This window comes from Ranitomeya imitator, chromosome 10 (genome assembly GCF_032444005.1).
Source record: "Ranitomeya imitator isolate aRanImi1 chromosome 10, aRanImi1.pri, whole genome shotgun sequence".
NCBI lineage: Eukaryota > Metazoa > Chordata > Amphibia > Anura > Dendrobatidae > Ranitomeya > Ranitomeya imitator.
The window spans coordinates 127,015,499-127,028,193 of record NC_091291.1 but is presented as its reverse complement, the minus strand read 5'-3'; the positions used below and the strand labels follow the sequence as shown (position 1 = coordinate 127,028,193).

General features: G+C 40.8%; 1 protein-coding gene across 10 annotated transcripts in view; it reads left to right on the top strand.

The window, feature by feature from the left end:
• Positions 1-12,695, top strand: part of AGRN (agrin) — a 626,510-nt gene that overhangs the window by 552,280 nt on the left and 61,535 nt on the right. For all 10 annotated transcript variants that reach the window (XM_069742177.1, XM_069742176.1, XM_069742173.1 and 7 more), the window contains 5 exons: positions 4,836-4,960; positions 8,385-8,490; positions 8,858-9,208; positions 9,324-9,488; positions 11,532-11,659. In XM_069742177.1, the coding sequence (XP_069598278.1) occupies positions 4,836-4,960; positions 8,385-8,490; positions 8,858-9,208; positions 9,324-9,488; positions 11,532-11,659 (875 nt within the window). The remainder of the gene's footprint in view (positions 1-4,835; positions 4,961-8,384; positions 8,491-8,857; positions 9,209-9,323; positions 9,489-11,531; positions 11,660-12,695) is intronic.

The window sequence follows — 12,695 nt, the reverse complement described above, 5'->3', positions numbered from 1 at the left end:
TAATTATGCTGCTTTCAGATTACATCGCAAAACGTGCTGACAGATTCTCTTTAAAGGTCTGACCAGTCTGCCGAACACTGCAGGGAGAAAATCAACTGGCTCTGCATTGAGGCCAGCTGTCAGTTAGGATTGGGGCACGATTACAGTCAGTGCTCTGTATACTCAGAGCGGTGACTGATCCTGGCACCACCCCGTGACTGAAACTGGAACACTGCCATGGGGAATAAAAATAATTTTTTGTGAGATTGCATCGCAAAAATGTGCTGACAGATTCCCTTTAACCCCTCTGTGACCTTAGACGTACTATCCCGTCGAGGTGCCCTGGGCTTATCTGACCCTGGACGGGATAGTACGTCATAGCCGATCGGCCGCGCTCACGGGGGGAGCGCGGCCGATCGCGGCCGGGTGTCAGCTGCTTATCGCAGCTGACATCCGGCACTATGTGCCAGGAGCGGTCACGGACCGCCCCCGGCACATTAACCCCTGGCACACCGCGATCAAAGATGATCGCGATGTGCCGGCGGTGCAGGGAAGCACCGCGCAGGGAGGGGGCTCCCTGCGGGCTTCCCTGAGCCCCCCGCAGCAACGCGATGTGATCGCGTTGCTGCGAGGGTCTCCTCACCTCCCTCCCTGCTCGAGCCCCGGATCCAAGATGGCCGCGGATCCGGGTCCTGCAGGGAGGGAGGTGGCTTCACAGAGCCTGCTCAGAGCAGGCACTGTGAAGCCTGCAGCGCTGCATGTCAGATCAGTGATCTGACAGAGTGCTGTGCAAACTGTCAGATCACTGATCTGTGATGTCCCCCCCTGGGACAAAGTAAAAAAGTTAAAAAAAATTTTTCCAAATGTGTAAAAAAAATAAAAAAAAATATTCCAAAATAATGAAAAAAAAAAATATATATTATTCCCGTAAATACATTTCTTCATCTAAATAAAAAAAAAAACCAATAAAAGTACACATATTTAGTATCGCCGCGTCCGTAACGACCCGACCTATAAAACTGTCCCACTAGTTAACCCCTTCAGTAAACACCGTAAGAAAAAAAAAAAAAAAAACGAGGCAAAAAACAACGCTTTATTATCATACCGCCGAACAAAAAGTGGAATAACACGCGATCAAAAGGACAGATATAAATAACCATGGTACCGCTGAAAGCGTCATATTGTCCCGCAAAAAAAGAGCCGCCATACAGCATCATCAGCAAAAAAATAAAAAAGTTATAGTCCTGAGAATAAAGCGATGCAAAAATAATTATTTTTTCTGTAAAATAGTTTTTATCGTATAAAAGCACCAAACCATAAAAAAATGATATAAATGAGGTATCGCTGTAATCGTACTGACCCGAAGAATAAAACTGATTTATCAATTTTACCAAACGCGGAACGGTATAAACGCCTCCCCCAATAGAAATTCATGAATAGCTGGCTTTTGGTCATTCTTCCTCACAAAAATCGGAATAAAAAGCGATAAAAAAATGTCACGTGCCCAAAAATGTTTTCAATAAAAACGTCAACTCGTCCCGCAAAAAACAAGACCTCACATGACTCTGTGGACCAAAATATGGAAAAATTATAGCTCTCAAAATGTGGTATTGCAAAAAATATTTTTTGCAATAAAAAGGGTCTTTCAGTGTGTGACGGCTGCCAATCATAAAAATCCGCTAAAAAACTCGCTATAAAAGTAAATCAAACCCCCCTTCTTCACCCCCTTAGTTAGGGAAAAATAAAAAAAAATGTATTTATTTCCATTTTCCCATTAGGGCTAGGGTTAGGGCTAGGGTTAGGGCTAGGGCTAGGGTTAGGGCTAGGGTTAGGGCTAGGGTTAGGGCTAGGGTTAGGGCTAGGGTTAGGGCTAGGGCTAGGGTTAGGGCTAGGGTTAGGGCTAGGGTTAGGGTTAGGGCTAGGGTTAGGGCTAGGGTTAGGGTTAGGGCTAGGGTTAGGGTTAGGGTTGGGGCTACAGTTAGGGTTGGGGCTAAAGTTAGGGTTACATAGTAACATAGTAACATAGTAACATAGTTAGTAAGGCCGAAAAAAGACATTTGTCCATCCAGTTCAGCCTATATTCCGTCATAATAAATCCCCAGATCTACGTCCTTTTACAGAACCTAATAATTGTATGATACAATATTGTTCTGCTCCAGGAAGACATCCAGGCCTCTCTTGAACCCCTCGACTGAGTTCGCCATCACCACCTCCTCAGGCAAGCAATTCCAGATTCTCACTGCACTGGTTAGGGTTTAGATTACATTTACAGTTGGGAATAGGGTTGGGATTAGGGTTAGGGGTGTGTCAGGGTTAGAGGTGTGGTTAGGGTTACCGTTGGAATTAGGGTTAGGGGTGTGTTTAGATTAGGGTTTCAGTTATAATTGGGGGGTTTCCACTGTTTCGGCACATCAGGGGCTCTCCAAACACGACATGGCGTCCGATCTCAATTCCAGCCAATTCTGCGTTGAAAAAGTAAAACAGTGCTCCTTCCCTTCCGAGCTCTCCTGTGTGCCCAAACAGGGGTTTACCCCAACATATGGGGTATCAGCGTACTCAGGACAAATTGGACAACAACTTTTGTGGACCAATTTCTCCTGTTACCCTTGGGAAAATACAAAACTGGGGGCTAAAAAATAATTTTTGTGGGAAAAAAAATTTGTTTTATTTTTATGGCTCTGCATTATAAACTTCTGTGAAGCCCTTGGTGGGTCAAAGTGCTCACCACACATCCAGATAAGTTCCTTAGGGGGTCTACTTTCCAAAATGGTGTCACTTGTGGGGGGTTTCAATGTTTAGGCACATCAGTGGCTCTCCAAACGCAACATGGCGTCCCATCTCAATTCCTGTCAATTTTGCATTGAAAAGTCAAACGGCGCTCCTTCCCTTCCGAGCTCTCCCATGCGCCCAAACAGTGGTTTACTGCCACATATGGGGTATCAGCGTACTCGGGACAAATTGGACAACAACTTTTGAGGTCCAATTTCTTCTCTTACCCTTGGAAAAATAAAAAATTGGGGGCAAAAATATAATTTTTGTGAAAAAATATGATTTTTTATTTTTACGGTTCTGCATTATAAACTTCTGTGAAGCACTTGGTGGGTCAAAGTGCTCACCACACCTCTAGATAAGTTCCTTAGGGGGTCTTTTTTCCAAAATGGTGTCACTTGTGGGGGGTTTCAATGTTTAGGCACATCAGTGGCTCTCCAAACGCAACATGGCGTCCCATCTCAATTTCTGTCAATTTTGCATTGAAAAGTCAAACTGTGCTCCTTCCCTTCCGAGCTCTCCCATGCGCCCAAACAGTGGTTTACTGCCACATATGGGGTATCAGCGTACTCAGGACAAATTGGACAACAACTTTTGAGGTCCAATTTCTTCTCTTACCCTTGGAAAAATAAAAAATTGGGGGCAAAAATATAATTTTTGTGAAAAAATATGATTTTTTATTTTTACGGTTCTGCATTATAAACTTCTGTGAAGCACTTGGTGGGTCAAAGTGCTCACCACACATCCAGATAAGTTCCTTAGGGGGTCTACTTTCCAAAATGGTGTCACTTGTGGGGGGTTTCAATGTTTAGGCACATCAGTGGCTCTCCAAACGCAACATGGCGTCCCATCTCAATTCCTGTCAATTTTGCATTGAAAAGTCAAATAGCGCTCCTTCCCTTCCGAGCTCTCCCATGCGCCTAAACAGTGGTTTACTGCCACATATGGGGTATCAGCGTACTCAGGACAAATTGGACAACAACTTTTTGGGTCCAATTTCTCCTGTTACCCTTGGTAAAATAAAACAAATTGGAGCTGAAGTAAATTTTTTGTGTAAAAAAGTTAAATGTTCATTTTTATTTAAACATTCCAAAAATTCCTATTAAACACCTGAAGGGTTAATAAACTTCTTGAATGTGGTTTTGAGCACCTTGAGGGGTGCAGTTTTTAGAATGGTGTCACACTTGGGCATTTTCTATCATATAGACCCCTCAAAATGACTTCAAATGAGACGTGGTCCCTAAAAAAAAATGGTGTTGTAAAAATGAGGAATTGCTGGTCAACTTTTAACCCTTATAACTCCCTAACAAAAAAAAAAATTGGTTCCAAAATTATGCTGATGTAAAGGAGACATGTGGGAAATGTTACTTATTAAGTATTTTGTGTGACATATCTCTGTGATTTAATTGCATAAAAATTCAAAGTTTGAAAATTGCGAAATTTTCAAAATTTTCGCCAAATTTCCGTTTTTTTCACAAATAAACGCAGGTACTATCAAAGAAATTTTACCACTATCATGAAGTACAATATGTCACGAGAAAACAATGTCAGAATCACCAGGATCCGTTGAAGCGTTTCAGAGTTATAACCTCATAAAGGGACAGTGGTCAGAATTGTAAAAATTGGCCTGGTCATTAACGTGCAAACCACCCTTGGGGGTAAAGGGGTTAAAGGTCTGACCAGTCTGCTGAACATTGCAAGGAGAAAATCATTGGGGTCGGCTGTCAGTTAGGGGGCACAGTTACAGTCGGTATTCTGTAAACTCAGAACGGTGACTGATCCAGTTCTGGCACCACCCCCATGACTGAAACTGGAACACTGCCATGGGGAATAAAAATAATTTTCTCCCCGTAGCTTTCGGATAAGTGCAGCCTCCGAACAGGTTAATAACACTATTAACCTGTAGATTAACCCCGTATCTGCAGGTTAATAGAGTATTTTCTGATGACCTGTTCCCTTTAATGCCTTAGAAATCCTACAATGTTTTTATAATCTAGATGGCTTATATTTTGTCAGATCGAAAGTTGAATAACTTGTCACTAAATCATTGGAACTAAAATATAATTTTCTAATTTTCTTTTGCCCAGATCCATCAGCTCCTAAATCTTGCAGGGATATTCAATGCCAATTCGGGGCAACCTGTGTAGTAGTTGGAGGTACTGCCCATTGTGAGTGTCCATCACCTCTGTGCCCAGAATCGAATCTAACTAAGGTAAGCCTCATGGTTTATTGTATTCACAAAATATAAGTGCAAGTTCCCCATTTACTTAAAGTAAATCTGGCCATATACATGACATAATTCTTGGCCGAATGTAAGTTTGGCCTGCAGCTATTCTCCCAACTCCCGCGTACACAGGAACGGTCATCTTGGGAAAGAGGAGCAAGTTTTGGCCAGATATCTCAAACCTCTGAGAACTAAAATTCCAACTGCTTGGTCCTTCTTTCCTCTGACATCTCTTGTCGGCCAGAGTTGAAGGCTCTTATGGTCAACCGGTCCAGCCAAAATCGACATCTTCAGCTGACTTTCATGTAATGTGTATGGGGGCCTTTAGATTTTCTTTAGGTTCTAATTTATCTCCCAGGGACTTCTTATATCGTGACCCACTACTGTTGGCCTCTCTGACCAGCATCATTGAGCATGAAGGAAATGGTCCAACCCCTTGTAAAAGTGGCAGATCTACCTTCTGTCCTCCTCCAAGAATTCTTGATCAGTAGCATTCTATGGTGATAATCTGAATGTTAATTCACTGAGAAATTTTATGTTTATCTCACTCATCGTTAATGTTTGGAATGTTCTGCTCTGACATCTCCTGTCGGCCAGAGTTGAAGGCCCTTATGGTCAACCGGTCCAGCCAAAATCGACATCTTCAGCTGACTTTCATGTAATGTGTATGGGGGACCTTAGATTTTCTTTAGGTTCTAATTTATCTCCCAGGGGCTTCCTATATCGTGACCCTCTACTGTTGGCCTCTCTGACCAGCATCGTTGAGCATGAAGGAAATGGTCCAACCCCTTGTAAAAGTGGCAGATCTATGTACTGTCCTCCTCCAAGAATCCCTTGATCAATAGCATTCTATGGTGATAATCTGAATGTTGATTCACTGAGAACTTTTATGTCTATCTCACTCATCGTTAATGTTTGGAATGTTCTGAAGACACGGTTGCCTTTTTCTCTGTAGATATGGAATAAAGGTACATTAGAGGAAGCCAATTATATTGTAAGGGAAAATATCTATTTTTGTTTTTTTATGGGTTATACTTTGACCCTAAAGTAAATTCCCAGAGAAATACCCACAGCAGTCAATTTTAGATTTGCTTTCGACTTTCTCCAAAAGTGTAGGGTCGTAGGGCCTCTCTTTATTCATTGCTGAAATGTCTAAGCTTAGAAATCCTCTGCACTGCTAACGCCAGATGGACGCACGGGGGAAACCTACCGATTTCACAGGCTGATTATATCAACTCGGAAACACTTGACCTACATTCAGAGCACATCCTATTCAGAAAACCACACAGTGTGAGGCCATATCCAACGTGGAGACACAAAAAGGCCCTCTGCACATATCATTACATGAATATTTGATTTCTCCGGTTGACCTTAACATTGCATGGATTTAATGATTTGAACATCACTGAGTAAATATACTTTTATTTTTTTCTTATTGCCATTTTTAGGAAATGTTATTCATACAGTTATGCATCATTATGTTGATTATACATAATAAATATGTGTGTGTTAATATTGAATTTGCAATATTAATATTTTAAATGTAATCTTTGATATTGCAAAATTGTATTTTAATTCTATTTTTTTAATTATTAAACCGTATTCTTCCAGATAGTCAGGACTTGTCCACTACAGGATTCTTCGGTAGACCCAATTCCTGATGCAGTTAGTATAGTGAATGCTCTGTTTCACAGCCCCTGTGTTGATGAAATAGATATTCACATTGCTAATTGCTGTGTGCAGTAAACTCGCAATACATGACTTTTCATAGATCAATGATATAAGCAAGGATAAGAAACTTTGTAGTGTATCATATCTGTGTAATATGCGTCTTTCTCCACTTATGAGCCACTTCTTATCTACCCCCACATCCTTCATTCATTATTCACTATGAAAACTGCTATATTCTATCTTGCTCAAGACCAAACAGATTGTTCGAACAACGAGGGATATCTACACAGCTGCCTATTAAGGGCTATGAAAAGGTATTGTGATGCCGAGCATGAGAGAGACAAAAAGACAGATTGCCCTGATTTTAAGTGTTTAATTTCTCATTGCTGGAATCACAGTTACACTGCTTAATACTGCTGCTTGATGTACTCCGTGCTGCTACTTCTCAACATGTGTGACTTAGAGGCAGGAATTCCATATTGGTCAAGAGCAGCTAGATTGCCCAAATAATGACGGACACTGTGACCTATTATGTGCTATGGAAAAGTGTTGGGAGATAGAGGATGAGAGAGAGGCTGAAAGACACAGATTATCCTTCAGATTTTAAGTGCTTAATTTAATCTCTGTGCTGGACTCACAGCTATACTGCTTAATACGGCTCTTTGATGTCCTCCGTGCTGCTGCTTCTGAACATGTGTAACAGAGACAGGAGAGTGGAAATTCCTTCTTGCTCAAGACAGGCTAAATGTCACAAATAATGACGATAATAATGAGCTCCCTATTAAGTGATACAGCAAGGTGTTGGGATACAGAAATGAGATAGGGAGAGGAAGAAAGACATAGATTGTAATTCTGATTTTAAGTGTTTGTTTCATTTTGACCTCAGTGATGGACTCACATGTACACTGCTCAGTACTGCTGTATAATGTCCTTCATGCTTCTGCTGCTTCTGAACATATGCTACATAGAAACAGGAGAGCAGAAATCCCTCATGTCAGTTTGTGCTATGACTAAAAGACATCATAGCAGCTACTTTCAACAATCTTCTTTTTATTTGGGGGATTTGTCAACAATTTTGGGGGAGGGGATTATAGTTATAGTCAATAAACTGAGGGATAAAAAAAATAAACAAAATGACCTAAAACTTGTTCAATTGAACAAGTAAGTAAGAAGTTATATCCAAAGAAGAATCAAGAGGGGAAAAAAGGGTTAGGGTAAGAGGAAAAGGATGTGGAAGGAAAATTGAAAATTAGCAAAGGTAGAGGGGAATGATCAGGAAAGAAAAGGGCAGAAGGAAAGGTTGGCTCAGAGAAACATGCAGAGTAGGGACAGGGGAACATAGCAGCTGTTTTCCACCCACTAGCTAAGAGACAACTGAAGATTAGAAATAGAGGCTGTAGAGGAGAAAATTGCAGGATACAAGTCATATATGACCAGAAATATTACTTATGTCTACACACAATAGTCTTTTCAGAAAAGTTACCAGAAACAAATTGTACACTGTAGGTATTACCGGAAACAAGTCTCCTTCTTCCACTATAGCCTGCCTGAATAATACATTAGTCCCTGGTGGGCCATTTGACGTCACTCACGGTGGCTTGAGATTAGTCATTAGGCACATATAGCCCTGATTTCAGCGCTGCAATATCTGTGATCTTTAATGATGCTTTTCACTTATCATTTATGTCCCAGTTGACAATATCCAGCATATTGCTCAGATGCCTGTGTTACTTTGCTGTAGGTCTGCGGCTCGGATGGAGTGACCTATGGAGACTGGTGTCAGCTGAAAACAATTGCTTGCAGACAAGGTCGGGCCATTACAGTAAAGAACACTGGACCCTGTCAAGGTATCATGTATTCTGATTTTCTTTATCTCGGCCAGATAATAATCTGTTAGTGCTGTCCTATTACACCATCTTTTTTGACATTATGGCACTTGATAAAAATGTGCAAAAATATTTGATACAGGAAAGAAATATATCTTGGTACCGTGTTAGCCAGTAGAGAGAAAAATATTTAGAATTGAGAGTCCTCAGTGGTTGACCACTGGTTTCAACCACTGAGGACACTCAATTCTAAATATTTTTCTTGCAAAAATATTTGTAAGTTTTGCAAAATAATGATTCACATTTTTATTATGGAGCATTATTAGAAAATAAATGTGTATTTATTGCAGCTTAATTTTTTCTCCTGTATTTTTTTTTTATACTTAAGAAACCATCACCGTTGCCAATCTTCAAACGCTAGCCCCCTCTGGAACCCCAGCACCACCCATTGGCCGATCATTGCCTACGCCGACAACCCCAAAAGCTCGGCATCCCAGCAAAAAAGTTGACCCTTACCCATTAGTTTTGGAGACTGAAAGTCCTCGAAAGCGTTACACCAGCACTCACAGGCCGGTGACACAACCACACGTTGTCCGCACCTCCACAGTAAGACCAGGAGTAACCGTACCCACTAGGCGCCCCACTACAACTCAAATGTACGATGAATCCGGAAGCGGCAGCGGAGATGAAGACCTGGAAGTGAGCGGAGATCAGGAATTAAGCGGAAATGAGCCGTCAAGTATGTAGACAAGTCTTTAAAGTCTTTTTTTCATTATTGAGAGGGTGTCCAGGTACAAAGTTAAACTTCAACAGGTTATTTCATTTATTCTCCTATGCTTTTTTTGTTGTTGCAGAGGATGGATTTGAGGGTGGAGATGAGCAGCAAGAAGAAGGTGAGGAGAGCAAGGACCTTGACACTACCCCAGTCATGGAAAGAGCGAGCTGCTATAATACGCCTCTAGGGTGTTGCTCTGATGGGAAGACACCAGCCATTGATACAGACGGCACAAACTGTCCAAGTAAGTGACCCCTTATGATAATATTGGCTTGTTATATATGTGAGAACATTTAGACATATTTTTGGGGGGTTTATACTTCTTAAGAAACAGAAATATCTCAGGGAACTGCTTGTTAATATTCAAAGCTTTTAGTAGCTGCCAACAGAGTGGTTTTTGGATTATCCTGGCATCAAGTTATAAGTTAGGTAGCGTTCACATTTGCGTTGTTGGGCGCAGCGTCGGCGACGCAACCAACAACGCATGTACACAACGCAGCGTTTTGCGACGCATGCGTTGTCATAAGATCGTACAGAGCAGGAATTTTGGCGCAGGGAAAACGCTACAAGTAGTGTCCTCTGCGCCCTGTCTGTGCGTCAATATGACGCATGCGTCGTAAAACGCAATACAATGCATACCGGCGCATGTCCATGCACGCCCCATGTTAAAGATAGGGGCGCATGACGCATGCGTCAGTATGCGTCGACGACGCTGCGCCCAACAATGCAAATGTGAACGTAGCCTTAGTCACTTTTTTCTATACTGTGCTTAAAGGATTTTGTCATTAAAGACAAATCCTAATATATGGAGGCGTTTTGGAGGTTGACTGATCCCAGCCTCCGTCACTCCAGGCGGCTATTTGTAGTCGGATAGCAGCTCTTGGCTCTGTCGTGTAAAGAGCATATGTGACCCGTTATGACAACCTAATGTCCTTATGGGAAAACCACTTGAAATATAACCTCCTTCCCTCCCAAAAAAATGCATCTTTAAAAAAAAAAAAAAAAAAAAGCATTAATGCTTATCTTGTTAATGTCAAGAATTCAAATGCAATTTTTGGATTTTAGTTTTCTCTATATAGGAAATAAGATGTAGCCCTGCATTGTAAGGTTACACCAGGATACCAATATACCTTGTTGTATTGACATTTCTAAAACCACATAATTATTTTTTAATTAATCCTTTGCTTCCTAAATGCAACTTGCTAAATAGTCTATTTTTAAAAATATTCTACCATTTTGTTACTGCCGAATATCTTCAAGTCTTTTTCTTTGCAAAAATGTTACAAATCCTTCAAAAGTATTGCTCTTGGTTGTCATAGCTTTCCGATTCTCCCCTCTCTTGTCTCAGTGTTAGATATAGCAGCAGAGAGAGGGAATGGGTTGTGCATAGATCGGAGAGGGGAATAAGTATCTAAACTTTTATGGAGAGTAGAAAAATAGGAAAAAGACACATGCAGAGGAAATAAGTGCAGGATAGAAGCTGTGCTGATTGATAAACAAACAGCTTACGTCCAGCCTATATTACTGAGAAAAACGCTCCCAGATGAAAAATGTCTGATACTTTGATCAGGCAACAAATTGGTTATCGAGAGGTGTAAAAATGAATGTAGGAATGAAGATTGCAGACTGCAGCTTAGTGCAATTTTATTCAATAAAGGTAATCACCCACATATGTAAAATATTTTTTGTTCATTTCTAAAAAAACCCATAAAAAGTAACAAAAATCAAAACTGGTAAACATCTATATGCAACAGCTAGTAGGGTCTAGTGCCTGTTTCTCCTTTCTTGTTGGAGACGGTTAGTGTGGACCTCCTTGCATGGTGCAAGACGATGATGACGACAAGGGGATTTGACCAGGAAATATTGAATGTAGAATTAATTAAAAAAAAAATTCTATATTTAATTTTTAACTTTTGGGTGTAATTGTCTAATTTTTCTGACTATTTCGTCCTCATAACTGCCTATTCTTGTTCTTTTTTTTTTCTTTATTGCCCACCTAGTACAGGGTCCGTATTAAGCCGCTTCTAAAGGGAAGTTGTCCTGGCTGGTAAAGTGATGTATTATAACAGGATGGTGCTACATATACATCCCCACTGTAAATCAATTACTAACTTTCCATGGTTCAGCCTTGTGTCATGCTACTAACCCTGCACCAGACACTGGTCATAAAACGTCTCACCTGTCAGATGGGCCTAGGGAAAAGCAGTAGGCAATAGCTGGAAATTTGATGCTAATCTATCATTGCACCATTAATTTGTATATGTATCCTTCTCTTATTTCCCTCCAGAAACAAAAACATTTGAAGGCGTTCTCATTGTTGAGGAGCTGGAAGGTCAAGAGGTCTTCTACACCCCTGAGATGTCTGACTACAAGTCCGAGCTTTTTGGCGAGACGGCCAGAAGCATTGAAAATGCGGTAAGTTTCTCTTGATGTAAAATTACTATCGAGAAGTCAATCATCAAATTCAAGGCTGTTCATATAAATGGGTCTAATAAAGACTAATCTTACATCTAAAAGGTAAAATAGTGTGGGGAGGTGTACCGGCATGGATGAGTATTGAAGCCCTTGATACCAAGGAGATGATTTCTGTAGGACCAATTGCCTTCCTATAAACTTTCAGGTTTAATTTTCAGAGAAATGGAAAATTCCACGCTACAAAATCGAAAACTTCAAAGCTGGATTAGTAGTCAGGCAGACAGTAGTTTTCGCTCAGGCATATTATATGGGTACATCCAATTAGCTTCTAACCAGCTGCTGGCAGGGACTCTCGACAAGGTGCTGTTGAGCCTTACTGAGAATGGCTTCACTGCTGAATATTGATATTGCTGGGTGTTTTACTGTGCATTTTTATAGTTTGACAATGTTATTATGCCCTAATATTACTCGACAGTATAATCTCATATAGTGTTTGGCATGTTGATATTGTAATTCCACTGCGCTTCAGTAGAGTTTGCCTTGTGTGTTTTTCCTAACTTGGACAATTTCTTGGTGTGTCATGGTCTTGATGCAGTGATGCCCATCAAGCATGGAATTTTTTACCCCGAATTTTGGCATCCATTCATAAAAAATATAATTTACTTGTGGATATTACAGCAAGTTTTACATTAATGAAAGCCAATACCCCGCCTTCTGAGTTTTCTCTAAGCGTCACATTCTACCAAACGATGAGGGTCAAAAAGCCCAAAACCAAGCTGTCGACAGATGGGTCTCTGGTGTGACCGGTATGAGTTACTTTGCATATTGTTCCCGTGGAGCATTAAATAAGTCTCCGTAGTTGGGTATTTTCAATGAGAGCCTTGAACCCATTTTACACCCGGCAAAAAATGAGGATGCAAGGGCTACATTTTTATGGGAAGTTCTCCTTGATGAACATCTTTAGTCCTTAGTCACACATCTGTGTAGTTATATGTCAGCAAAAATTAACTGTTTTTCATTTGTGTGCTGGTCCATT